Source organism: Eriocheir sinensis, chromosome 28 (genome assembly GCF_024679095.1).
Source record: "Eriocheir sinensis breed Jianghai 21 chromosome 28, ASM2467909v1, whole genome shotgun sequence".
Taxonomy (NCBI): domain Eukaryota; kingdom Metazoa; phylum Arthropoda; class Malacostraca; order Decapoda; family Varunidae; genus Eriocheir; species Eriocheir sinensis.
In genome coordinates, this window is record NC_066536.1 from 14784173 (window position 1) to 14809600 (window position 25428).

The window sequence follows — 25428 nt, forward strand, 5'->3', positions numbered from 1 at the left end:
ACACACACACACACACACACACACACACATCAGTGACCTTCTCACTTCCTCCTCAGATGGCGAGTGTGAGGACCGCATCGCCAACATCGCCGGAAGCCTCACCTGCCGTGAGTTCCTCCGCACGTACGGGTTCCGCTACTGTGGCCACCGCTACATCAATAAGAACTGTTGCCGCTCGCAGAAAGAGTTGTGTCGCGGCGGATAGTGAGGGTGGAGCAGAGCCTGGCTTTGGGCCACGCCAGGCGAAGACTTCAGCATCAGGCCCCGGGCACCTCAAGGGCGAGCCACCCTGCCGCGGCCCGTCCGTCCCTGGGCTGCGCGAGCTCAACCCTTCGATCTTTCTTCTTCACTGACAAAGGTGTTGCAGCAGACAGTGCCATCCCGGCGTCATGGTGCCTCCTTTACGAAAGATTGAAGAGGGCATCATTTTCGTCCATCATATCATGTTCATCAGTGAAGACGCCAAAACAGAGTCATCCCTCAGAGGGCGGGCCAGACAGGGAACGCGTGGCACCCAGGCGGCTGTGGAGACGACTGCTGACGTGACTTGCTGGAGTGACGCTCCTACGTTGCGAGGAGGCATCATTGGAAACGCTTGACAAACCACTGGGATGTGACTCCTACCACACAAGAGACAGCCCTTGGTTCACGCTCTCAGCTGCCACACTCCCTGTTCCCCGCCGCTCCTCTCCCCCCCCTACACCTCACCGGCACACCATAGCACTGGCCTGCAAGTTACGCATCACCACTCAGTGAAGTAATCATCGGGACGCCGGTCTGAACAAGTCGTGGCCTGCACGCAACACCCAGCCCTGGCAGCCCGCCGCCCTAGGCCGCTTCCTGGCCCCGCCCAGTCTTTCCCGGGGTGTTCCCGAGAGGAAATACCCAACTCCAAGCACAGTTCACAGAACCTGTGTGATGTACATAGTTGTTGATTTTTATATATAAATTTCCAGTATCTTATATTGTAAAATAACTTAACGTCTGTGAAAGCAATACAATCCCGTGATATACCTTATTGTGCAATTCCTCAGAGAACCTTCTTACCAAATAGCTTTTCCTTCCTTCCATGAAAAAGTAATAGGAATTCTGTCCCGTCCATTTTGTAAATAGTCACAAGAAGTGTAGTATTTATATGTAAGAGAATCAGTGTGAATGGGTCTGTCCATCCCGCACGCCCAGCCCCAGCGTGCCGGGCGCCCTGAGGCCGGCCGGGCAGGCTCTGGATCTGCCGCCCTCCACTCACCCGGGGCAGCAGAGGTTTCTCAGAGGCCCGGCCTGGCTGAGGGACACTCGTGGCGTGCCTTCACCGCTGCCCACACAAAGTGCTGCGGCAACTGTTGACATTCATGCCTTGTCTGGCTCCAGCAGTATTACGAGACTCGGACCGTCACTGCCCTGCCAGGACCCAGGACTGGACGGTCCCTTCTAAACATGTCACTTTTGGGGAAGGTCTGTCAGGCAGAGCAGAGCATCACCGGCATCACTCACCATCAGCTGTCTCATGACCACCATATCAATATTGTCACTGTTCATCGGACAAGTTGTCTGGAAATCATTGTTATTTATATAATGCTTATTGTTACACTGCATCACAGCGCCAGGATAGAACGAGTTCCCAGACCTGAACCAGCTCAGAGTAGGCAGGCGCAGGCCGCGCCCTACTGCTGCACCGCGCTGAGCTGTCATTAACATGGTGATGATCACAAAGTAACGAGAAAAAGATACAAAAAAAAATCATGGCCTTAAAGGCGTTCCTTGCATGACTTCGGCTGTTGTGTACAGGCAGCAGCGTGGCCGTGCAGCGTACGTGTTCAGTTTTCAACTTGTTGTTCACCGGACCACAAAATGTTCAACCCCTCGGAGTCCAGGGTTGGTGTCCTGCACGAACCCTCCTCCTCCCCACGTGCATCATGCAGGAGGGACTCCCTTTTTTTTTTCATTTATGTACATAAATCAGTATTTGAAATTATTTAGCGTAAAATTATATCACATTCGTGTATCTCGGAAGTTAGTGTATAGACAAGTTTATTTTTTTCTTAAACAAAAATCATTTTCTTCGTAGATGAATGAGTGTCAGGTGTCAAGGACGGTATTCAGATGTGTGATTGTTTCTCTGATTTACTGTGTGTGTGTGTGTGTGTGTGTGTGTGTGTGTGTGTGGGTCCTTGGTCCACAGCTGACCGGCTCACCTGTTGGCCAGGTCTCCATGTTAAGCCAGAGGTCAAAAAAGACAATAAAAATGTCTCCCAAACATCTTTTCTTCTTCACGAAAGTCTCGTGGACAACCCTTGGAGCCGCGCCCGGAACCTTGACAATTGCACTCACTCTTAATTTTGTTCCATCAGTGACGGCAGTCAAGGGGAAAAATAGCTGAAAAAACACATAAGCGCTGCTCATCAAAGCACTGCAATAATTGAGCCTCCAGCAATTGCCAGCAGTAGTTCAAACTCGCTGCGTAGGAGCTTCGAATAGTCGTCCGAAGAGTCACGCAGAGGATCAGTTGAATCTTTATTTTTTATTTGCAATCTTCACATATTTTCTGCCATTAAAAATCATCAGCTGCACTCACACAGGACACTAAATAATGTAATCATAAGGAAATGTCTTTACTGCATATTGAAATGAGCTATAAGAGAATAATAATGCTTATCTTGTCAAAATTAGCAAACTAGCAGCTGTTGTGAAGAGTTTCCACACACTGCATGCCCCGGGGAATCGCCGCTACCAGTGTGTGTGTGTCAAGTGAGAAGGGGAGTCCCCCGGGTGTGTAGTACTGTGTACTATGGAAGGAAAAAAAGGTAAGAGGACGTGCTGTTATTCTTCGCTGTTGTCTAGGATTATATAGTAATGTAAGGCAGGCAACGCACTCTATTTCATGTATCGAACTCGTGTGAGGGCGGGGGGCGCAGCCATCAGCTCGGTGGGAGCCTACACTTGTAACACAGCCAGCCTCATCTTCCTCGGCGAGTGTACGGCGTTTAAGGCCAGTACCATTCTTCTGACTATGTACTCTAGATGTGTGCATAGCAAAAATACCAAATAAAGTGAAAAGTAATTAGCAAAACGACTAATAAGGAATAATGTAAACGAGCGTTGAGGACTGTTCGCTGGTTCCACCCGCCTCGACGAACTAACAACACATTGCAGTTCTTTTGTGTGAACAGAGTAACCTTTTCATTCCCACTGGTAATTAGTCACCTTCATGACCACCAGTCCCGAAATCCCGCAGCATGTAATGATTGGGATGCAAGTAGTGAAATGGAGGACGAGCGAGTGAGGTTCAGGTCTGTCCGCCTGGCGCATGCGCGGCTGCTCGAGAAAAAACGAGGGAATGATGCCTATAATTGCCATGTGCTAGTCAGAGTGTGTGGCGCCGACGTTACGGGGAAAAGGTAATGCACACTATGGTAAGGCTTTTAAGATATTAACTGTGCATTTGCTGCGCCCAAAGCAGTGTTGTGTTACGTGTCGCTGCAGTAACACACGTGGGCGGTGGGTGAGTGCTGCCCCGTCTGACCACCACCACAATGCCGGGCTCGTTCTGCTGAGTGTATTACGCGAATTACTCCGGCGTGACTAGAGTCCTATTTGCACCTGATGCGTTATCACTCTTCGCACTTCATGAACCCGTCCTAACGCATTTCAGCATGGTCTTAACAATCAAACGATTACTAAATATTGTCTGTGTGCTATGACTCGGGACAGCTAACAGTACACTCGCCTCCTCAGAAGTTTACCGCGCGTCACGCTTAACAGAATAGGTCAGGGAAACATGGGGGTAGGTCTCCTCGCGTGTTGTCGCCTTGGGGAGCTGTGTACTCATTGAGGAAATTACTTAAGGGAAGAGGGACCGCCAGGCTAACGTGGAAACTTCCCATCAGGCTCCACGTGAGAATGACGTCTCCGGAACTGTGTCAGTACGTGTTACTGGAGAATCTTAGAGGACAAGAGACAAGTCGTGGTGATGTGAGGATAACTTACAAACTAGACATTATTGTATAAACAGAAAACCGAAGTTTGAGTTTGTGCCTGAAATGGGTTGGGTAAAAACAAACAAATAGGAGACAGCGTGGCCAATGAGTGTGTGTGGGGGGCGGGGGGGAGCAGTCTTGGGCCGCCGCCAACCACCCTTGTACGCTGGCCGATCCGCCGACCATCACAGAGGTAATCATTTTGTAGTGGAGCAAGAACTCGATCCTTAAGTTGGTTTGTAGGCTGGACAGCTCCTCGAAATTTTCTGATAGGCGTGTCCCTCATTCGTATGATTTTATTACCGTCATCCTACAACAGTTATCAGTTGCCCATGAACGGTTATCAAGGTGATTACTCAGCTGATCCGTTTACAACACGACTAAACAACACACTTGACACGTCACCGTTGTACACGATTACTTTCCGTCCCGCGAGTAATCAAGATAAACACTAACCAACAACGATGGACGGTCACAACGCGCGTCAGTGGCGGTCATCTTTGTAATTAGTCCCCAGATTCATCACGGTGTTCTTGTTTGTTAACTTTGTGTCACGCCTTGCCGGGATATCGCTCATTTTGCTAAATTGCTAAGACATTTTTATAACCTAGAGGCTACATTGTGGATCTGGGAGTGTGACAAACGGGAATAATGTACAATTTTCATTACACTAGACTAGAGTGAGTTTGTTGCAAGTTTCAGTTCAATCATTTGCAGTATACTGAAAATATTAAGTTTCCTGTATTAGTTATGATTGTTAAGGTTAATATTTAACGGCTAGCCAATGCACCTGTTCATGTGATAAAATTTACGATGGAAATTGTTTTAAAGTATATTTTAGTGCATAAGGCGTTCTCTTATCTACTTACCTGCAATAATAGATCATTATTTTCCCCGTACCATTGCAGACGCATTTACACGCTCCGCCGGGTCGTCCGTCCGCGCCGCCACAGAGCAGCCGAGGACCGGGCAGGATCCTCGCGGACACCGCCCTTGCCTTCTGCTGTTCTCAGGTGAGATCAGTAGCCTTTGCTGTGTGCTTGGTTCAGAAAAACCTTGTCATCCCTTAGTGCTGCCTGGGTAATAACTGCATTTATATAGTTTTTTTTTTTTTGCCATTTTCGTTCATTTTGCTCTATCCTGGTGAACCATTCTCTCTCTCTCTCTCTCTCTCTCTCTCTCTCTCTCTCTCTCTCTCTCTCTCTCTCTCTCTCTCTCTCTCTCTCTCTCTCTCTCTCTCTCTCTCTCTCTTTTCATCATCTCGAAGGATAAAAGACACACTGTTTGTTTTTTTGTTGTTTTCAGTGACAGTTTATTTATAATGACCTACTTTGATAAGTGTTGTATCTCTGCTGTGTTACAAAATATCCAAACATGTCTTTTTTTGAGTTGCGTTACGGTGAGACAAAAGTAATCATAAAAAATCAACCTTCAATCTACGTCTCTCGTAATAAAGAAAAACCGAACCGCCTTCACGTTCAGCCCCTGAGGCCCAGCAGACCCTCGCCTCAGCCTTTGGGAGGGTCTTGGGGAGCCTCAGGGATAAAAGGCCACGTCTGTCTCTTATCTTGTGTTGGTAACGTCAATAATGTCTTCAAGTCCTCACATATAATTTAGCGTTCCATATTTTTACCTGGGGCATCTGTGTGACTTTTTTAATCCGTAAAGATGCATGCAGACTCCCTTCCCTCTGTTAGTGTCGAGTGTAGACTGTAGTTGGTCCGCTCAGTTTGCTATACTAAAGTTGTTTGTATGCCTACTCAATAATATGACTGTGTGTGTGTGTGTGTGTGTGTGTGTGTGTGTGTGTGTGTGTGTGTGTGTGTGTGTGTGTTAATTTTATCATGGGAATATCCATCGTCGCTTCACTATTTATGCATCGCTCGTGAAGGAGTGTGAAACTTTTAACAGCACATCACTATCGTTCTAGACACTAACACACTGAAGTTAGTCGCGGGAAGTGTGTGTGTAAGTGAGCGTTCGCTCGTCCCAGAACAAACCGGTCCAGGTACCCGTAAGGAAAAGAAAATATACAAAGGGTGTGCACCCCGAGCGGGACGTGTGAGGAAGGGCGCAGAGGGAAGGGCGAGGGGCAGGGCTGTAATATTGGTAATAAGTAACGTTACTCTCGCAGTCTCTTAATAGTCTTGCTAGTTACTGCCGTGTCCGCTCCTTTGGTCCCCGCCCGCCTGTACTTCACCGCCACGGGTGACTGAAGTAATACGTCTGTGTGTGTTCTGTTATATGCAAAAATGATATCCTCATCTACAAATATATATGGTATTATGTCATATGGATAATATATCAAAGTCATCATAAATAACATTAATGTTAAGAAGCTAAATACTAGCACGAGAACGAAATGTTTGTTGTTCCAGTCACACGCTGGCATCCTCACCCTCACACTGAGACAAATAGAATCTGGAGTTATATTTTTCGTTCCTGACAAAATTACATGGACGTGAGTTATCACGCTCACCCTCGCCCTCGCGCGGCGCCTCACGGGAACACTCGGCGTGTGATTGGAGTTGTTTGGTCGGTGGAGTTTCTGATCGTGTGGAGGAGCCAAGAGGAGGAGGCAGTGGTCGCCGCGGCGCAGAGCGGCGGCAGCACCGCCTGCTCCTCGTGCCTCCGCGTGTGTCGGGCTCCTGCTGGTCCTCGAGTACTTGAGTATGTACAAAAGTTCACAGTGTTGAGTACATTCATCACTTTGTATATCCACTACGTAATCGAGGGTGCGTGATGCATCATAAAATGGACCGTAAAGTAGGGAGGGAGACTGACATCGGCAAAAGAATCACAAAGCAAGTGCACTACATCTAACATTAAGGAACAAAACATCACTACATCATCGTCCACAGAGTACTAACGCCGTAACACATACAGGTAATAAGCCTTGGTCCTACTCACTCTACAGGTGACACAATTTTGGAAGGGAAATCCATACAAAGCTAAATTTTTCCTTTACGATGACTATTAGCTTAAAAACGTTGGACTACCCTCCTTCAGCCTTAAGTTTAGGCTTTGCCATGAGGCACTTGGTAGGCACACCGCTCTGCCTGTGATAGAACGCTATTTACTTTATTGCAGAGCTGACACGTACAAAAGCTGGGAGTGTGGTTCTCTTGGCACGGGTGTGGAGGCTTGGTCAGGCCGCCCCGCGCTGGGCTGTGTCCCGTCCCTGTACAGTGGTAGAGATGGCCACCGGCACAGCACGTCTTGGCTACCAACAGAAAGCAGCATCGCTCACTGGTACAGCACGACGAACACACACACACACACACACACACACACACACACACACACACACACACACACAGCACATGGATACACACACACACACACACACACACACACACACACACACACACACACACGGGCCAGGCACACACACAGGACTAAGGATATCTGTTACACTACACTTTAATAGGTACTTAGCGCACTTGGCAATCAACGACGAAACAAATAGTTTTTCTTCAGATGAAACAGTTGGATGAAACAGCCAGAACATTGGAAGGTCACTGACACGTTGAAACACCAATACGTGAAACAAGTACAAATTTTGACATGTACAGCGAAATTTATATACGCGACTCCCGAAATACGATTTATGCGTCGTATTTCCTCTTTGTTTCTCATATTTCATTTTTTACACCTACGAGACAAAACGCAACGCTGTTTTACAAAGTCACCTCCCGGAGTGGCAGTGGAGAGGTGGGGGCCGGAGTGGCGCCCCACGGCATGCAGGCAGGTCACGGGGCAGCGCCTAGCGACTCTGGCACTCGGCTCTTGACCCCAACAGACACATACGCGCAAATCTGTCTGTGCTAACGTGACGCACAAGCCTGTCCTCCCACCTGAACGAGCGCGGGCTTTGGTTTTTTCATAACTTGACGCGCAATTCCGTCATCATTCCACGCTAGCAGGTGCCCACGATGACTTGGCTCATGGCGTGTTCTCCCTTCTCTTCAGACAGACCCTTCCTTGTGGTCTGCCAGCGCTACCTTGCCGTATAAGCCCTTCCTTGCAATGGGACAGGAAAGCTCTTGCAGTCTGTGAACGCTGATTACGTTTAGTCGCTTCCTCCTTCCACGCTGCATTTAGGCGCCAGTCAAGTGTTTGTCTCCTAGGCGAACGCCAATTACGAAACTTTTACGCCTCATTCACATTGTTGTGCAGTGACGGGCAGACACAAGCTAGAAACTCACCGTTGCACACTTTTTGGCAACTATAAAGGGTAAACGGGAGGCGGAGCGTGCCCACAGTTATGTAAAACAACTAACACCGGTGCTTTGGATTTCACAATCTCTCGCACTTGCCACTCCATCCTTTGTTGAGTGCACGACAATAACTTTTTATGTACTGTGTATAAATATTTTCTTCCTTTCATCTTTTTTGTGCATTTCTTTTTGATACTGTTAACCTGACAATTGCCTGATGAACTTACATACTGTGCAGTATGGACAACATTTCAGGCATGCCCCGACAGCGTGTGCCTGGCAGCAGCACTGCCCGCTAGTCACCACACGACAGTGTAGACGCGGCTTTAGAGGGCACAAACAGTATACAATATGTTCTTCATGAGTCAACCTCTGTGGTCATACAGTCGGAAGGAGGGCGGCTTGTACGTAATGGTAGCATCAACAGACTTGCAGAATAATTGTTCTGCCGAATATCTTGGGTTACCTAAGGCCGGGGAAAGCTCTAAACAGTCACCCTCTACATTGCTCCGCCACCGGAGGATTAAAATACAGACATCCTCGAATATAAACCGATTTTCTTAGAGCCAAACAAAAAACTCTTCGCGGTCTAGACAAGAGTGTAAGTATATATATGAAATTTAGTCCTACTGTATAAAGTGCAACTCACACGATAAATAGATGTCTTGATGCGAACAGGAAGCCCCTTTTGAAAGAGCTGTGAGAGTGTGTTGAGGGTGTGCAGCGGACCCTTCCTTCCGGCACGAATGTAGAGAGATTAAGTCTGATCACTGGTCGGTCACCCTCGCCACGGATGCCATCGTCCTCGCCTCGGCCAGGAATGGCGTGCCGCAGGGCAGGATGCCACCTCGCTTTCTTTAGCTCCCTGCCAGCTACACTCTGGAGCAGGGAGGCAGGAGGCGCTCAGTTACAAAAATATATCGTAATAAGTGTCGTGGTGCATGATTGTGAGTTCAATGCTTTTGGGTTTTGCTACAGCCGAAACGATCCTTGATGCTGTGTCTAATGTTAACGTTCAAATCCTTAGTGCAAGTACTCCGAAGACTCTTAATATTTATTCCTATTTTCACAGTACGAGAAAGCCGAATGTTTGATATGTATTCCTACGTACAGCGAGCCTCGAGGCCTGGCAGGGATGTGGCCTCTGTCCCCGCCAAGACGCCTCGGCTCGCTTGTCCCAGACTCGGAGATCCGTGTTTATAGCAAGAAGAAGTGTGCGTCCGACTAGGACGCTGATATGAGTGAAGCAGGGGAGCTACGGGGTGTTGATATCAAAATACTTATATCTTCTCAAGTTCCCCACTTGCTACTGGGCATAAACACGCGAGTAAGGCTAAATATCCTCTCATTCGTTAGCTATGACGTCCTCGGCTTTGTACCCACGCCGCTGGTACACAGTGACTCACCGCACACCGCAACCCTCGAGGCAAATGTCGTTTCTCAAAACTTCTTGGTTGCTTTTTTGTCTCTGCACATAAATCCAATGCGTTAGCATTGGCTGTGGCGTCCGTGAGTCAGAATGTATCAGGGGAGAAAGTTCAGAGTGGCCAGTGACGTCACGAAAAGTAACGTGATTCGCAGCGAGTTGTGAGCCGCTGGAAGGAGGGACGGGCGGGACTCTCGGCCGGAGGAGTAATGGGAGGCGGAGTGGCTCAAGAGCTTGGGAGGAGAAATGTTTAATATATTTGTAGCAAAGGTGGCTGGACAATTTGAGCCTTCTGTAGGTATATCTCTTTTGAGAGAAAATGTGTTACGGTGGGTTAGGTATTACTTTTTATAGGCAAAGAACCAGCCTAGCCAGAGACTTGTCCGGCGGGCCACGTCGGTCAATTCCGGGAAGGCGGCGGCGTGGACGGGGAACCTTCCTCGGTGTTGTCATGGCGGCGAGGATCACCACCGCCTCGGCTGCTGCGCCTCAAGCGGATCGTCACTTTACATTACTAAATGAGCCTCGTGCTGCAAAGGCCGGCGAGCCTCTGCTCTCTGAGTGCATGATGAGGGTCCGCCGAGAGTCCCCTGTGCGTCCTTCCCGCGGTGGTCTACTCTACTGGCACACCTGCCAACTACTGACACCCCTGCTAACACGCCGCTCGGCCGCCACACCACTGGCACGCGGCGCCACCGCCGCCACAGGCGACGCTCTGTATCTTGCAGCCTCCAACGAGGCTGGCCGGAGCCCCGCACCAAAGGTAAGGGACGCCGCGACAACGGGACGACACGCCGCGTCGTGAAAGTGATAACACGACGAACGGCACGCGTGCATCACTGACCTCAAGGCGGTGAGCTTCGCCCGCACGAAGCCTGACTGTGTCGCCGCATGTAACGCGAGACGACAGTCTTCCCGCAACGCGTCAAGCTCTGGTGGATGCGCCGCGCCACCGCCAGTGGGTGAGGGCCGCTGTGCCCGACGGGCCGCGGCGGCGCCACCACCGGTGTGGCAGCTTCCCGTTACACACGCCTCGCTCTACTTTCTTCCCTACAAGTCACTACGAATGAAAAAATAATTTTGTACTGGATTTTAAGTTTTTCATTGTATAATGACAATTATCATTTTCTGAAATGATAGAATTCCTAATGTCTCCCTGCACCTGATTCTCTCTGTACAGAAATGTGATCAGGTTCATCACGCTCGTCCTTGATAATCACTACTGGTGTCTATGTGCCTGTATAAAATATGTTCGGTTATAATATATATTGTACACGATACATAGTTAATCATATCAAGTATGAAATGCGATTCCCCCAAAGACAGGTGTTGAAAGACACCCGGGGATCGCTAAGACTCCGCGCCGCAGTGATGCTAAATTTTATCTCTAAAGATTTAGTTTCATGACGAGGATGTCGCGTCGCTTTCTGTTTGACAACACGAAGGAGAAACTTATGATTTTGAAATGTGAGAGGGAGATATCCAAGCACAGTCAAGTTCATTGGCCGATACGAAGCTAGCGAGAGAAAGTCGGCTCGACGCCCGAAGCCCTGAACTGGTCTTTGTGGCCCTCGGCGGCCCCTGCGAGGCGGCGGTGGCGTCCCAGCCGGTGGGGGCAGAGGCGCGGGGGTACAGCCGCTCACCCGGCAAATTCGTGCATCTCAAGTGCCTTTCAAGAACCTCAGAGGCATACAAAGGCAACACCTTCTGACAAAAATTATTTAGAAAAAAATATTGGATTAGAAATAAATGAAAATTCGATTTTCTTAAACTTTGCTTTGCTTCATCTCAAACACTATCAAAATATAATTAATTTTCTGATGCTTAATTTATCTAAGAACTGGAATGGTGCTAAATTTAATCTGAATTTGCTGGAGGAAATGACCCAAGTATTGTTTAACTGTGCAAATACTATCAATATTGGCAACAACGTTAAAAAAATAGAATTAAGAAATTCCCGACCAGACTGGGACAGTGCCCGACACAGTGATAAATCAATCATTTCACACGTTGTGTCAACACCGATGGGCAGGCACACCAGCGGGCAGCGCGTGACCGTTGTTGCTCAAAATCACGAAATGTCCGCCACAGTCACTACAAAGTGTGTGATGACCGACTTAACGCCTGTATACACGCCTAGCACTGCCCAATGGTTTGACAGACTAGACACTCCGCCTGGCTGATGGGCGCCAGAGTCACGTAGACGCACGCACAGGACAAAGCGGTGAGTGAAGGGGAAGAGATCAGTCATCTGGAGGAGCAGCATCAGCAGAGCGGCGGAGGAGCTACAGCTCGTAGACGTCCTTCTTGTGGTGGTGTTTGGGGCGTCGTGATTCTTTGCTTCTGGGAGTCTTGACATGGGCGTGGCTGGGCGGCCGGTGGTCGCGAGCGGAGGCGGTGGTGTACATGTTGTATCCTGGAATGATGTGGACTCGCACGTCACTGGGGGGCCTCGCGGCCGCTGCCATCGCCGCTGCAGCAGCCGCTGCCGCCTCCCCGCTGCGCCCGCGGCGGGAGAGGGATACCGAGGTCTTGCAGCAGCAGTAGTGGAACAGTTGGACGTATGCTTCCCGGAAGGGCTTGTGGGCCACGTACAGGAAGCTGGAGGAGGTGGCGGCCACGATGGGCAGCCAAGCAACACCTGACCTGTGGGGATCATCGACCCACCAGTCCGCGGCGAGGCCCCCGACCCAGCAGCCGCCCGCCACCGCTGTCACCACCAGGTTGGTCCCCGTCAGCGCCAGGTCCCGCGTCAGGGCCTGTGGAGGCTTAACCGTGGGCGGGAGAGGACGCCTGGAACCTCCGCGGCCAGTCAGGAGTGTGTGGACGTGGATGATGAGGGCCACCAGGAGGGGTATGGCCACCAGCGTCACTCCCACCGCCGAGGTGTAGGCGGTGTGCTTGGTGGCCCGTGGCTTGGCGTCAGGGTCACAGTGTCGCGGCGCCAGGTCCATCACCCACTGGGACACCGTGATGGCCGTGGCGCCCGCCCAGGACACAGCCACCATGATCGAGAGCACCAGAACTCCCAAGGTCCGTCCGCCCACCCGCATCGAGTTCTCCCAGGCGAGAGACGGCAGCGTGAGTAGCGAGGCATGAGCGGCCAGCGTGGTCAGCACCCAGGAGGCGGAGCAGACGGGCGTGGGAGGCGCCCACCCCGCCAGCAGCGCCACCACCCAGGCGGGCAGCACCCCGGCGCACACCACCAGCCCCGCCAGCATCACGTTCACCACCAGCACGTTCCCTGAAACACCAGAGTCTGCGTCAAGGGGCATCGGGGAGTGAGAAGACCTAAAAGCCTCCCGTATTCTCAAGATGTCTTTGCTCACCCACTCTACAATTAGCAACACTCACTCGTTCGCTGCCCCCCACCCCCCACCCCCCCACCAAGCACTTATTCCCTCCCCTCCCCTTCCCGCCACTCTCCCTGATGATCTTTTCCACCACCGTCAGGACAGCCTGCACGTCAGGTCTACGCCTCATGTGCCTCCTGACCGCCATTCTCACCCCACACACGCTTTCTCATTCGCACGCGTCGCAGAGTTCACGAAGCCGAGGCTGTGGTGAGCGCACGTCCCGCATTGTTCATTCTGGGTTAGCTCGCGCGCCATCTTAAAATTAGCATTATAATTTTGACACCCCGTTGCGCTGCCTGGCCGATAACAAAGGAAGTCTTTTTACCGAATATTCTCGGGTTGATGTACCACGTGTACCTCGTCCTGCGCCATTTTGATCAATTTTAAGTCCATTCCGTTTATGTGTGTGTGTGTGTGTGTGTGTGTGTGTGTGTGTGTGTGTGTGTGTGTCTGTTTGTCGCCGTGACCTTAATCCCATCAGTGAAGTGTTAACACGTCCAACTTTATTAACGCGGCCAACTTTCTAACTGCCGGTAACAAGGCCGTAATAGACTCGGCGGCGCGTCACGGCCCCGCCTCGCCCCGCCGCTCACCGTTCCCTTATCAGTGGGCCTCTGCGTCACCATTATCAAGGCGCGTCAGCCATTACTAGTCCAGGGCAGAACAAAGACCATTCCTGACGTTCATTTCTTTGTCTGATGTGTGTGTGTGTGTGTGTGTGTGTGTGTGTGTGTGTGTGTGTGTGTGTGTGTGTGTGTGTATACCAGTTATAATTTTATCCCTCTACTTTGTCCTCTTCTGGGCCTGAATTTTACGGTTCCTCGGTTGTATGTTAATTTAGTGGCCTATCTATTACTAGTAAATGTTGTGAAAAAAAAGTCCAATTTCACTGCTGGTCGTGGGACGGGGGCTAGACGTACTCGAGACTAGAGTTGTGTGTGTCATGGATTACGTCAGCGGCGATGCGGGGCGAGGCGGGGCGAGAGGCAAGTGAGGTGAGGCTGGGGCTGCATCACCTGTAATCAGAGTGAACGGCTCATGTGGGACGCCCAGTAAATTACCTCCTCTGTGCCTGGCGCGCCGCTCATCGCTCTTCCCGGGAGTTACTCTATATTATGGCGCTATTAGAATGAGGCTGTGTCCTTGGCGCTAATGTGTGGAGAGAAAACATTACATAACTTGTGTAACGTGACTAGACTGGCTGCCCTGTTTATGTCCTTTGTCAGTGATGGTTCTCGTGATGTATTGTGTTGCTCTAGTGTTGAGGGAATGATGTATTAGTTGTGTTCCTATAGTGTTAAGGGAGTGGGCGGGGCTGTTGTAGTCCTTGGTTCTTATTCTTAAACGCTTTCGGCTCTCACAGCTATTTCCAAAGGTCGCAATAGAGATTAGTCGGGTTCTCATGACTGTATTTCACCTTCATATTGCATAAGCTTTGTCAAACTATCACTAGGCACGTATAATTATACATGGAAACACTAACACCCCTAACAACGCCTAATCAAATGTGGGTGTGTGAGCCCCGAAATGTTTGAGAATATGGCCATGCTGCCTGAGTGAGTGATGGTTCTCGTTATGTAATCGTTGCCTAAAGCCCCGTTCACACTGTGCCGACTCTGGGCCACGACAACCCAGCTAGTTTTAAGCCCCCTTTATACACTACAGCATACGGTGATCGTTTCTAGACATCTTTCTGACCATGTGCAACCCTTTCACATCAACATTTCACAGCCACGACCTCGTGTACCCCGAATCGCTGGGTTGTCGTGGCCCAGAGTCGGCACAGTGCGAACGGGGCTTAAGTTCCCGTGTGTTCCGCCCTCTAGATGCGTGTGGAGTCTGTCCCTAGAAATATTGAAACAAGGCTAAGGATGATTAAGTGATTAGCTTCTTATATATACACCTACAAACCTCCCTGAAATCCACCTACAGCCAATGGAGTAAAAGGTTATACTAAGAAAATGTCTTGGATAATAATACTTCCTCTCTGAGCTCACACCGTTAAAAATGTCAACCTCTGTATTGTTGCACGTAAACATTAATAATTGCATATCGATCCGGCTGACCAGAAGCCCACGCAGGGAACGGTGGAAACATACACACACACACACACACACACACACACACACACACACACACACAGCACTAACGAAAAGCTTGTAGTAATGGAACTCGATTATGTTTTCTATTTCTGCTACGAGTATCTGTCCTGTGAGTGGGCGTGTCTGTTTCATGTTTATGTGTAGGAGTCGGTGTAGAAATAAGGATGTAGAAAGATATAGATTTATGGATGGATGAAGAATGTAGGAATAAGGACGTAAGGAGATGGATGAAAGACGTAGGAAGAACGATGTAGAAAAATGGATGAAGGATGTAGGAATAAGGATGAAGAATGTAGAAATAAGGGTGTAGAAATATAGATAGACGGTTGAAGACAGAGAGAGAGAGAGAGAGAGAGAGAGAGAGAGAGAGAGAGAGAGAGAGAGAGAGAGAGAGAGAGAGAGAGAGAGAGAGAGAGAGAGAGAGAGAGAGAGAGAGAGAGAGAGAGAGAGAGAGAGAGAGAGAGAGAGAGAGAGAGAGAGAGAGATTGCATTCACAAATTTTTCGAACCTATTTTCACTTTTCCTCTCGGCAAGTTTGATTTCGTGCGCCTGACGCTTTCATTTCGTCTCCCTTGAACCCTTGAATGTTTTATGACGTTTTTTGTGTCATTATTAACCCTATAAACTGTGTGTGTGCGTGTGTGTGTGTGTGTGTGTGTGTGTGTGTGTGTGTGTGTGTGTGTGTGTGTGTGTGTGTGTGTGTTCGTCCGGATATGGATATCTGCAAAACTGTCAAATAAAAACTAAAAAAAGAATATTGACGAGAGTAATCATTATGGGTCTTGTTTTTAATAATATTACTCTCAAATTCGCTGTTATTTACTATTTTTTATTTAGTTCACTCCTCTTTCAGTTAATTCTTCATATTTTTGTAAACGAAAGAACTTGTTTGCCCTTCACTTTATAAATAATTATCTTTTCAATAACATATTCATTTTTTTTCTCTTTTATATTGTATGTGGACTTAGTTTCTTTCTCCTAGCCAAGAATTTAATCTTTTTTTTTTTTAAGCGAAATGACATATTTGCTATTCATTTTATATGTATGTGACCCTTTCCCTGATGTATTCAAATTCTTTTCTCATATATGAATTTAATTTCTCTCAACAATATCATTTTTTTCTTTTCAGGTCCGTCGACGATGAGGCCTCAAGGAAGCTCTGCAAGTGTTATTTTTTTTGTTAGTTTATATAATTTGATTTTTTCCACATATCTTAATTGTCGTTCAGTCTCTGTTTTCGCATTTCTCTCGTTCCGTTTTATATTTTGCTGTCATACACTTTTTTTTGTCATCCCCTTTTTTTCTTTCGTCTTCGGGTTCGTCTTCATTACTACCAATGTCTACTTCGTGCACCGACCTCAACGATCTTATTATGTTATTATTACTGTTATTGCTCTTATTATCTAGCTTATTATTACTACCATTCTATTTTCGTTTTATATTTGTTGTTATCTATTTCGCCGAGCATTTGTACCTGCAGCAATATATCTCCTTTCGCGGATCTAATAGAGAGACGACATGTTTGTGCTACTGGAGGGAGGGATGGAGAGAGGGGGGAAAGGAGGGAGGGAGGAAAGAAGAGCGGCAGGGAGGGAGGGAGGAAAAGAATGGGGGTAAATTGAGAAGTGGTTAGTGGATGAGACGCAGGCGCTACATGGAAACAAACAGTGGAAAAATAACGAATAATAAAAAAAAAAGATATTTGCAAACTCAAGAAGGGAAGAAACCAAGAAGGGAGGAGGAGGAGGAGGTGAAGCAGGAGCAGGAAGCCGAACAGAACAAAAACAGCAAGGAGAAAGAGTAGGAAGAGGAGGAAGAAGTGTAGGGAAAGGGAAAAAAAGGAGGAAGAGGAAGAAAATAAGGAAGAGAAGGAGAATTAATTAAGATAAAGGTGAAAAGGAAGAATGAGGAGAGTGTAGAAAGGTGTTTACACGAGAACAGGGACAGAGGAAGAGGAGGAAGAGGAAGAGGAGGGAAGGAGGGTAAGAGAAGGATGGCTTTGTTTTTGCGAGGGAGGAAAAAGAGAGAGGAAGGGAAGAGAGCGTGTGATATAAGTGAGGGGGAGAGAGAAAGGAAGATGGAAAGGGAGAGATTTCACCTTTGTGGGAAAGAGGGGAAGGGGAATAAAATTGGAAGAAGAGAAAGAGCGAAGGAAGAAAGAACAGTGCTACATCTGTCTGAAAAATGGAGAAAGGGGAATGGCAAAAGAGAAAGGTTGTGTTTATCAAAGAAGACGGAGACGAGAGGAAGGAAAGGAGAACAATGGAAGAAGATAAAAAAAAAGTATGTATGTTCTTAGCTTTAAAAGTGAAGAGGGTAAGAAAAATAAACTGAAGGAGAATGGAAAGCAAAATGAGAAGGCTACCTGTGTTTATGGATATGAAAGGTAAAGCGAAAAAAAAAGATGGCTTGATGATGAGAAAAGGGACGAGGAAATAAAAAAAAAGACTGTGATGTAGAAAAAGAGGAGATGAGAAGAGAGGAGGGATACGGATAAGGAATGGAAGAAATGAAGGTGGAAAAAGGAAGGAGGAAAAAAATAAAGTTAGAAAAATGACTAAAGAAGAAAAAAAAACAGCTTTCACGTGCAATGAGTATTCGAGTGTATGTGTGTGTGTTTATGTGTGTGTTTGTGTGTAAGGTGAAGGGGCAGATGTGTGTGTGTGGGAGGGGGGAAGGGGAAGGAGTGTGTGTGTGTGTGTGTGTGTGTGTGTGTGTGTGTGTGTGTGTGTGTAAACTCAATCAGTATGCATTTGAGCCAAGAGGTGAAGGGAGAACTAGGAAAATGGAGAGGAAATTGATTTTGATAGCCGGCGAGCCCTTTGTTGTTGTTGTTGTTGTTGTTGTTGTTAGGGAGGGGGATGTAGTGATCTGCATTACTGATTGTTATTACCGCTGGATATTTCTGTTTTGTTGTTGTTGTTGCTATTGTTGTTGTTGTTGTTGTTGTTACTCTTGTTACTGCTGATTGTTATAGTGCAGTTATCCGTGTGCCTGTGTTTATTGTTGTTTGTTTGTTTGTATATTTTTGTAGGAACTGTTGTGGCTCAAGCTTGGATGGAGGGAAGGAGAGCAGGAGAGAGGGAAGGAGGGAAGGAGAGAGGGAGGAGGGAAGGGAAGAAGGGAGGGAGGAGGGAGGAGGGATGGGATCTAGCATTTTTCGGTTCAGTTGAGAAAGGAGGAGAGGAAGAAAAAAGGAGGTAGGAGGGAGGGAGGGAGGGAGTGACGGAGGGGAGAGAAGAGGAGTATGTATTTCAGGCTATAGCAGTGAAGAAGATCGGGAGAAGAGGGAAAAGGAGCAGGAGGAGGAGGAGGAGGAGGAGGAAGAGGAGAAGGAGGAAGAGGAAACAGGAGGGAAAGAGAAAGGGAAGAGAGAGTGAGGGCTGCTTTCGCTATTGTCAAGAGAGAAGGGAAAGGGGTATTAAGAAGTAAAGAAAGGGAAGGGGAAGAAGGGAAAAGGAGGTTGTACCACAGTAGAGAGGGAGAAAGGGGAAGGAAGAGGAGGAAAAAGGGGGGGGAGAAGTAGAAGATCGAGAGGAGAAGGAAGTTGAGGGAGAGAATAAGGAAGTGAAGGAAGGAGGGGAGAAAGAAGAGAAGAAGAGAAGGGGAAGGAAGGAGGAGGAAGGAGTGGGAAAGAAGAGAGAGGAAGAAGAAGGAGGAGGAGGAGGTTGAGAGAAGGGTCCTACTCCGCGTACCTCCATCAGGCATCTCGCTGAGGCAGTGTTTTTTTTCTTTTTTAAACGTGTTGTTGTTCCTAAAAATAGCCTGGAGGGAGGGAGAGAGAGAGGGAGGGAAAGGAGGGGGAGAGGGAGGGAGAGAGAGGATGGTTGAATGGAGGGATGGGATGGGAGGAGGCTGCAGAGAGAGAGAGAGAGAGAGAGAGAGAGAGAGAGAGAGAGAGAGAGAGAGAGAGAGAGAGAGAGAGAGAGAGAGAGAGAGAGAGAGCGAGAGCGAGAGAGAGGCCTTTGTTTTTTTAGTTGATTTAATTTCTATACGACTTAAAACCTTGTCAATTCTCCTCATTTTCATCTAATACTAATCCGTTCTCTAATCTTTCCTTCCGCTAAGTAACTTCAGTGCCGCGCCTCGCCTCGCCTCGCAGAGAAATAAAAAAGTGAATGGGTGAGTGAGCGAGTCAAACAAGTGCTACTCATGAATCCTAAGCAAGCGTTGTGAAAAAGAGAAAAAAGCCAAGCGAAGATTTTTGGGCAACCCGAGACTTCAGGCTGCAGAAAGCGGAAGGGCCTAATTAACTCCAAAGTACCGGCTAATTGAAAAGACTCAACTCCTTCTTTTCATTTCATTCTCTTCGCAATTTTTTTTCACTCACTTACAAAACTAAAATAATGAGGAAGAGTACGTGAATATTTTGTCTTTTTAATCTGTCGGTCTCTCAAGTGACGTTGCTTCTTTCTCCTTTTCATTCTCGGCGTAGTTTTTTTCTCTTTCAATTATAAACAAAAAGTAGAAACGGAGCAGGACTACGGGATAATTATTTTCTGTCTTTAAATCCATCGGTGTCTACTGTAATGTTCCCTCTGTATGTTGTACCTTAGAAGTTTCACGCCCTTAAGGCTCAACTAGGCTGGCAGAGAGAAGATACTTAAGGCAAAGGCACCTCTCGTTTCACTCTTACAAGCCCCCTTAACCTTTCCTTCTCCTAATCCTCCTCATTCCCCTCCCTTTTCCTCTTAATTTCTTCTTCCTCCTTTTCCTCCTCCTCCTCCTTATTCCCTCCTCCCTTCCTCGCTTTTTCCCTTCACCTGCCTCTCCTCCTTCCCCATCATCTCCTTTTGTAAGAGAATCACACCCTAAATGCCACAAGCTCAAAGGGAGAAGTCAGAACGCAAAGGCACCTCTCGCCGCCCTCTTTTCAAGCTCCCTTAACCTCTTGACTGCGGATTTCCTACAAGAAGACCTCACCAAGCTACAGAGATGGAACAAAAAGTGTCTGCTACAACTCAATGAAGAAAAATGTAGTCATGAACCGTGGGAGGGGAAATCCAGCATACCAATACCACATGGGAAACACTCCACTATCCACCACAGAGGCAGAGAAAGCCCTGGGACTCGATGTTACCAGGCTACCAGTGAAGGCCAAATCCGTGCCATTCGCAGCGTACGGGTTAATATGCTCCGCCAGTGCAGACTCGAGCCGTTCAGGAAATAATAAAAAGAACCAAAGCGCGTAATGCCTTCAAGAAGCCTTAAAGGTGAAATGCTGTCAAGTATCCTGGCTCTACATGCCTTTGGGGAGAGAGAGAGAGAGAGAGAGAGAGAGAGAGAGAGAGAGAGAGAGAGAGAGAGAGAGAGAGAGAGAGAGAGAGAGAGAGAGAGAGAGAGAGAGAGAGAGAGAGAGAGAGAGAGATTTTATTCTCAGAGAGAAGACGGAGAGAGAGAGAGAGAGAGAGAGAGAGAGAGAGAGAGAGAGAGAGAGAGAGAGAGAGAGGGAGAGGGAGAGAGGGAGAGCAAGGTGTGGCGGCGGCTGGAAGAGGAGCAGCATCACGTGGCCGTCACACCTGCGTCTCATTAGGGGCCGTACAGGTGTTTCCGTTACGTAGAAAGAGGAGAAGCGACTCGTGTGGTAACTGATCGCGCCCGCCTCATTAGAGAGAGAGAGAGAGAGAGAGAGAGAGAGAGAGAGAGAGAGAGAGAGAGAGAGAGAGAGAGAGAGAGAGAGAGAGAGAGAGAGAGAGAGAGAGAGAAGGAGAGAAACAAAATCCTATGAGCTTAAGACAGTAACTAATGGACGGAGAAAAGAAATAGTAGGAGCTAAATATATCTTTTTTTAATCTCTCTCTCTCTCTCTCTCTCTCTCTCTCTCTCTCTCTCTCTCATTGTTTGTATTAATTATCTCTGAGTCTATCGAGTTTCCTCTTTTTTACGAACCGGTAACTAGAAACGGGAACGAAATCAGAGAGAGAGAGAGAGAGAGAGAGAGAGAGAGAGAGAGAGAGAGAGAGAGAGAGAGAGAGAGAGAGAGAGAGAGAGAAGGAGGAGGAGGAGGAAACCCGAAAGAGAAGAGCTTGCAAATAAAAGCTGAATCAGATATGAGAGAGAGGCGGAGAATGGGGAAGGAAAAATCGAAGGACGACAAACAACGGAGGAAGGAAGGAAGGAAGGAAGGGGAAGAGAGGGAACAAAAACAGCAGAGAGGAAGGGAAAGGAAACAACAGGGACGCAAGCACAACGAACACAAAAGTAAACAGAAAAGATAATAAGAGAGGGGAGATATTGATGAAAAGGGGAGATGAGGGAATAGAAAAATAACAAGGACCGAAATAGAACGAGAGAGAATACGGACGTGAAAGAGAGAGGAAAAAGTGATAGAGAGAGAGGGGGGGAGGGAGGGACACGAAGAGTTGAAAAATTAAAATGAAGATTGGTTGAAGGAAAGAAGGCAAGGAGGGAAGGTATGAATAAATAAGTGAGAGAGGGAAGGAAAGAAGGAGGGAAGGAGGGAAAGAAAAGAGAGGTGGAATGAGGAAGGTTATATGAAAGAAAGGAAGGAAGGAAGGAGAGAAAGTAGTGAAAAAGATGAATGAAGAAAAATAGGAAGGAAAGGAAAGTAGGAAGAAAGGAAGGAAGGAAATGAAGGTAGGAAGAAAAGAAGGAAGGAAGGAGAGAAGATAGTGAAAAAGATGGATGAAGAAAAATAGGAAGGAAAGGAAAGTAGGAAGAAAGAAAGGAAAGAAGGACGGAAATAAGGAAGGAAGGAAGGAAATAAGGAAGGAAGGAAGGAGAAAAATGAAAGAGAATAAAATCGTGTATTAAAGGGAATATAGGAAGAATGGAGTGAAAAAAAGGAGGACAGTAGATAGGGATAATAAATCAGGGAACATGAAGGATAAAATGAAGGATGAAAGAAGGAAAAAAAGAAAGACAGGAGACGGAAGAAAAGGCTGAATAAGAATGCAGGAGTAAAAGCAGAATGTGAAATAAAGTCCTGCATATGGAATGAAGAGAAAGAAGATTTGAAATAGCAAGGAAATAAAAAGGAAAGGAAGAAAAAGATGGAGAAAAAGAAAATGGAGGTGCAGAAGCTAAAATAAATATGGGAACAACAGGGAAGAGATGGAGAAAAAGGGAAGAAAAGGGAAGAAAAATAAAAGGTAATAGAGGAAGGAAAATAGGAGAGAGAAAACTAAAGGGAAGAGGAAATATGGATAAAATAGATGCAGATTGCCACAGAGAAAGAGGAGAGGGAGAGTGGATGAAGGGAAGGGATAGGAAGGAGTGAAAGGAGGTCAAGGCAAGGTAAAAAGAGAGAGAAAGAGAGGGAAGAAGCAAATGGAAAAGCATAAATATTGAGAACAGAATAAAGAAGAGAGAGAGTGACTATGGACGACCACAGAGGGAAGAGACAGAAGATGAAGAACACGAAGAAGAAGGGAACGGGAAAGCAGAACGTAGCAAGGGATAGAGAACTTGGGGAAGAAAGTGAACATGAAAAAGACACAGGGAAGAGACAGTAACAAGAGGAGAGATGAAGGAAGAAGAGGAGCATGAGGAACCACAGAAAGGAGGGGTAGAAAGTAAAAGGGAAAAGAGAACTGAAGGAAGAAAGAGAGCATGGAAAGTACAAGAGAGAGGAGGAGACATAGGCTAACAGAGGAAGGAGAGCTGGAGAATGAAATGGAGAATGAAGAAAACCAGAAAGTAGAGAGTGTGTAACTGGAAGGAGAGTTGGAGGAAAAAAGACAAGATGGAAGAAAAAAAAAGAGAGAGGAGAGACAGAATGTAACAAATGAAAGGAGAGCTGGAAAAAGATAGCATGGAAAACGAAAGAAAGGAGAGATAGATAGTAACGGAAGAAGAAGATATGAAGGAAGAGAAGCCCATGAAGAATCACAGAAAAGAAAGAAAGAAGGAGAAAGAGAATTGGAGAAAGAAAGAGAGCATAAAAAATCACAGAGGACGGATAGCTAAAGGAAATGGATAATGAAGAGCCACAGAGAGAATGAAGAACAGAATGAATGAAGGAGACTGAAGTAAGAGAAAGAAGAGATGGGGGAAGAAAAAGTATGGAAAAACGCAAAGAGAAAGAGAAAAGACAAAAGGTAACAGGGGAAGGAGAGCAAGAGGAAGAAAAAAAGGAGAATGAAGAGCCACAGAAAGGAGAAGTTGATGGTAACCGGAGGAGAACCAGAGGAGGAGGAGGAGGAGAGTCCCGCCCACCTTTCTTCTTGAGGTGGTCCTCGGTCATGACGGCGGCGATGGCGAAGATGTTGCCGAGCGTGCCCAGAGCAGCCATCGTGGACACCATCAGCAGCATGCCTAGGCGGTTCCAATGTCGCTGCTCCGCCTCATCGTCCACCTGCCCGCTGCTGTTCCGCCGGTCGAGCTGCGTGTGGGCGTGCTGCTCCCCCTCCTGCTCCTGCTGCTGCTGCTGGAGGAGGGGGAGCAGGTCCTGGTCGCTGCCCACCACGCCCGCAAACCCCGCCCGTATCGCCGTTTCCGTGACCCAGCCCAGCACGTCGTCGCCGGGAGAGGACACCTCCGTGCTCATCTCTCCTGCATCCCGCCTGCGGAAGGAGAAAAAGGGGTTACTAAATGGCGGCAAAGAAGAAGGCGAAGAAGGAAGAAGAAGAAGAAGAAAAGGGAAGAAGGAAGAAAGCGAAAAAGGAAAAAGGCGAATAATAAGCAGGCGAAAAAAAGGAAAAGTAAAAGAAATGAAAGAAAAAGATAAAAAGAATTAGAAGAGAAGAAAATAATCATAACACGAAAAGGTGCCGAAAAAGACACGATGCAAGAGGAAGATGAGGAGGAAAATTAGGAGGAAAACGAAGCCGAAGAAGAATTGGATGAAGAGAAGGAGGAAGAAAAGTAAGATAAGATAAAGAAGAATTAAAAGATCAACAACATCCCCCATAAATCAAGAGGAGGAGGAGGAGGAAAGACGAAAGAAAAATAAGCAAGAAAAAGAAGAAAAAGAAAACGAGGACGACGTACGACTCGGAGAAGACAAAAAAGGGGGAAGAAAAATAACACTTGTACAAACTCCCACAGATGAAAGCCCTCCCCTACCCTCCCCCCTTCCCCCCCTACTCCCTACCCTCCCCCCTTCCCCCCACCCCCCCATCGCCGGGAATAAGCATGGCAGGGCTCGAGGAACAAATCGTCTTGGGCCCGACACTGATGGATGCGCCGCCCCTCAAGATCTGATCCGAGGACGCGTAAATGTGAACGGCCGAGGACTGGAGTGGAGCAGGAGGATGAAAAGGTGGTGGAAGAGGAGGAGGTAATGGATGAGGAAGAAAAGAAGAAGAAAAAGGCAGGATTGAGTATCGTTTGAACATTTCTAAAGAAAAAAAGTGGGTGTAGAAGTATAAGAAAGATGATGATTGGTAAGAGGAGGAGGAGGAGGGCCAAGTGAAGAGGAGAAGAGGAGGGGGAGGAGGAAGAGGAGGAATCGAGTATAGAAGCTTCATTATGTAGACGGAGGAAGATGATAGAGGAAAATAAGATAAAGAAAAGATAAAAGAAAAGAAGAGGAACTGTTTGAACAAGAAGAAAACTCAAACACATAGATGGAGAGACAGAAGAGGGAGTATACAAATAAAAGGAGAAAAGAAGAGAAAGAGGAGGAGGAGGAGGACTAGAGGACCTAAACTAGATGGAATGGAACAGGATCTAAGAGGATGTAAAGGGATGTAAGAGGAGAAGTGCAAAGTGTATTGGATAACACTGGATAAGTACGTAAGAGAGAGAGCTGATAAAAGAAAACGGGGGCTATGTGAAGTAGGGGTGGGAGACTTATCAAAACTGTAGAAATGAGAGTTTGTAAGCGAGTGGAGGAAGTGGAATGGTGGGAGACTTATATAAACTGTAGAAATGAGAGTTTGCAAGCGAGTGGAAGGAGTGGAAGGGTGGGAGACTTATGCAAACTGTTGAAATAAGAGTTTGTAAGCGAGTGGAGGGAATGGAAGAGAAGAGAGGAGGAGAAAAAGAAGAAAACTAGCCTGAAGAGAGAGGATGAGGTAAGGGAATCAAAAGGAGGATCATACTGAGCCGAGAAGAATGAAACCCAGGAAAAGAAACAGAAAAAAGTGAGTGAGTGAATGATTGAATGAAGAAAGAGATGCCAAAGGAGGGGATAAAGGAGGAAGAGGACGTGAAGGGTGACCGGGGAGGGGGGGGGGGGGAGAGAAGAGAGACGCAGAAGGAGGATCAGAAGAAGGGTAAATATAGAGGTTCATAAAAGGGCGAAGGGTTTTGAGGTGATGGAGAACGCCTACGTGAGGACCAGAGAGAACATTTTAATTAGTGGTGGGAAGAGAGATATGAGAGAGGAAGAAGGAGGGAGAGGGAGGGAGAGGGGAGATTGGTGGAGATGAAAGAGAGAATTAC

General features: G+C 47.4%; 2 protein-coding genes across 6 annotated transcripts in view; one reads left to right on the plus strand and one right to left on the minus strand.

Annotated features, from left to right (window-relative positions):
- LOC127004610 (A disintegrin and metalloproteinase with thrombospondin motifs 1-like) overlaps positions 1-2254 on the plus strand; it is a 132372-nt gene extending 130118 nt beyond the window's left edge. For 4 of the 5 annotated variants that reach the window (XM_050872620.1, XM_050872619.1, XM_050872621.1 and 1 more), the window contains exon 18: positions 57-2254. In XM_050872620.1, coding sequence (XP_050728577.1) covers positions 57-205 — 149 coding nt within the window. In that variant the 3' untranslated portion in view covers positions 206-2254. The remainder of the gene's footprint in view (positions 1-56) is intronic. The other variant, XM_050872623.1, reaches the window with a different exon arrangement.
- Positions 2255-5269: 3015 nt separating this feature from the next.
- On the minus strand, positions 5270-23982 carry LOC127004611 (uncharacterized). Its single transcript, XM_050872625.1, has 2 exons — positions 23257-23982; positions 5270-12864 (listed from the first exon to the last, which is right to left on the minus strand). The coding sequence occupies exons 1-2, from the start codon at positions 23585-23587 to the stop codon at positions 11906-11908; spliced, it is 1290 nt and encodes a 429-aa protein (XP_050728582.1). The 5' UTR covers positions 23588-23982; the 3' UTR covers positions 5270-11905.
- Positions 23983-25428: the final 1446 nt, after the last annotated feature.

Excerpts from the sequence above, each read along its gene's own strand:
- LOC127004611 (XM_050872625.1), bottom strand. The coding sequence starts at position 23,587 with ATGAGCACGGAGGTGTCCTCTCCCGGCGACGACGTGCTGGGCTGGGTC. Across the intron at positions 12,865-23,256 it reads GGACCACCTCAAGAAGAAAG|GGAACGTGCTGGTGGTGAAC; the intron begins GTGGGCGGGACT and ends CTGGTGTTTCAG.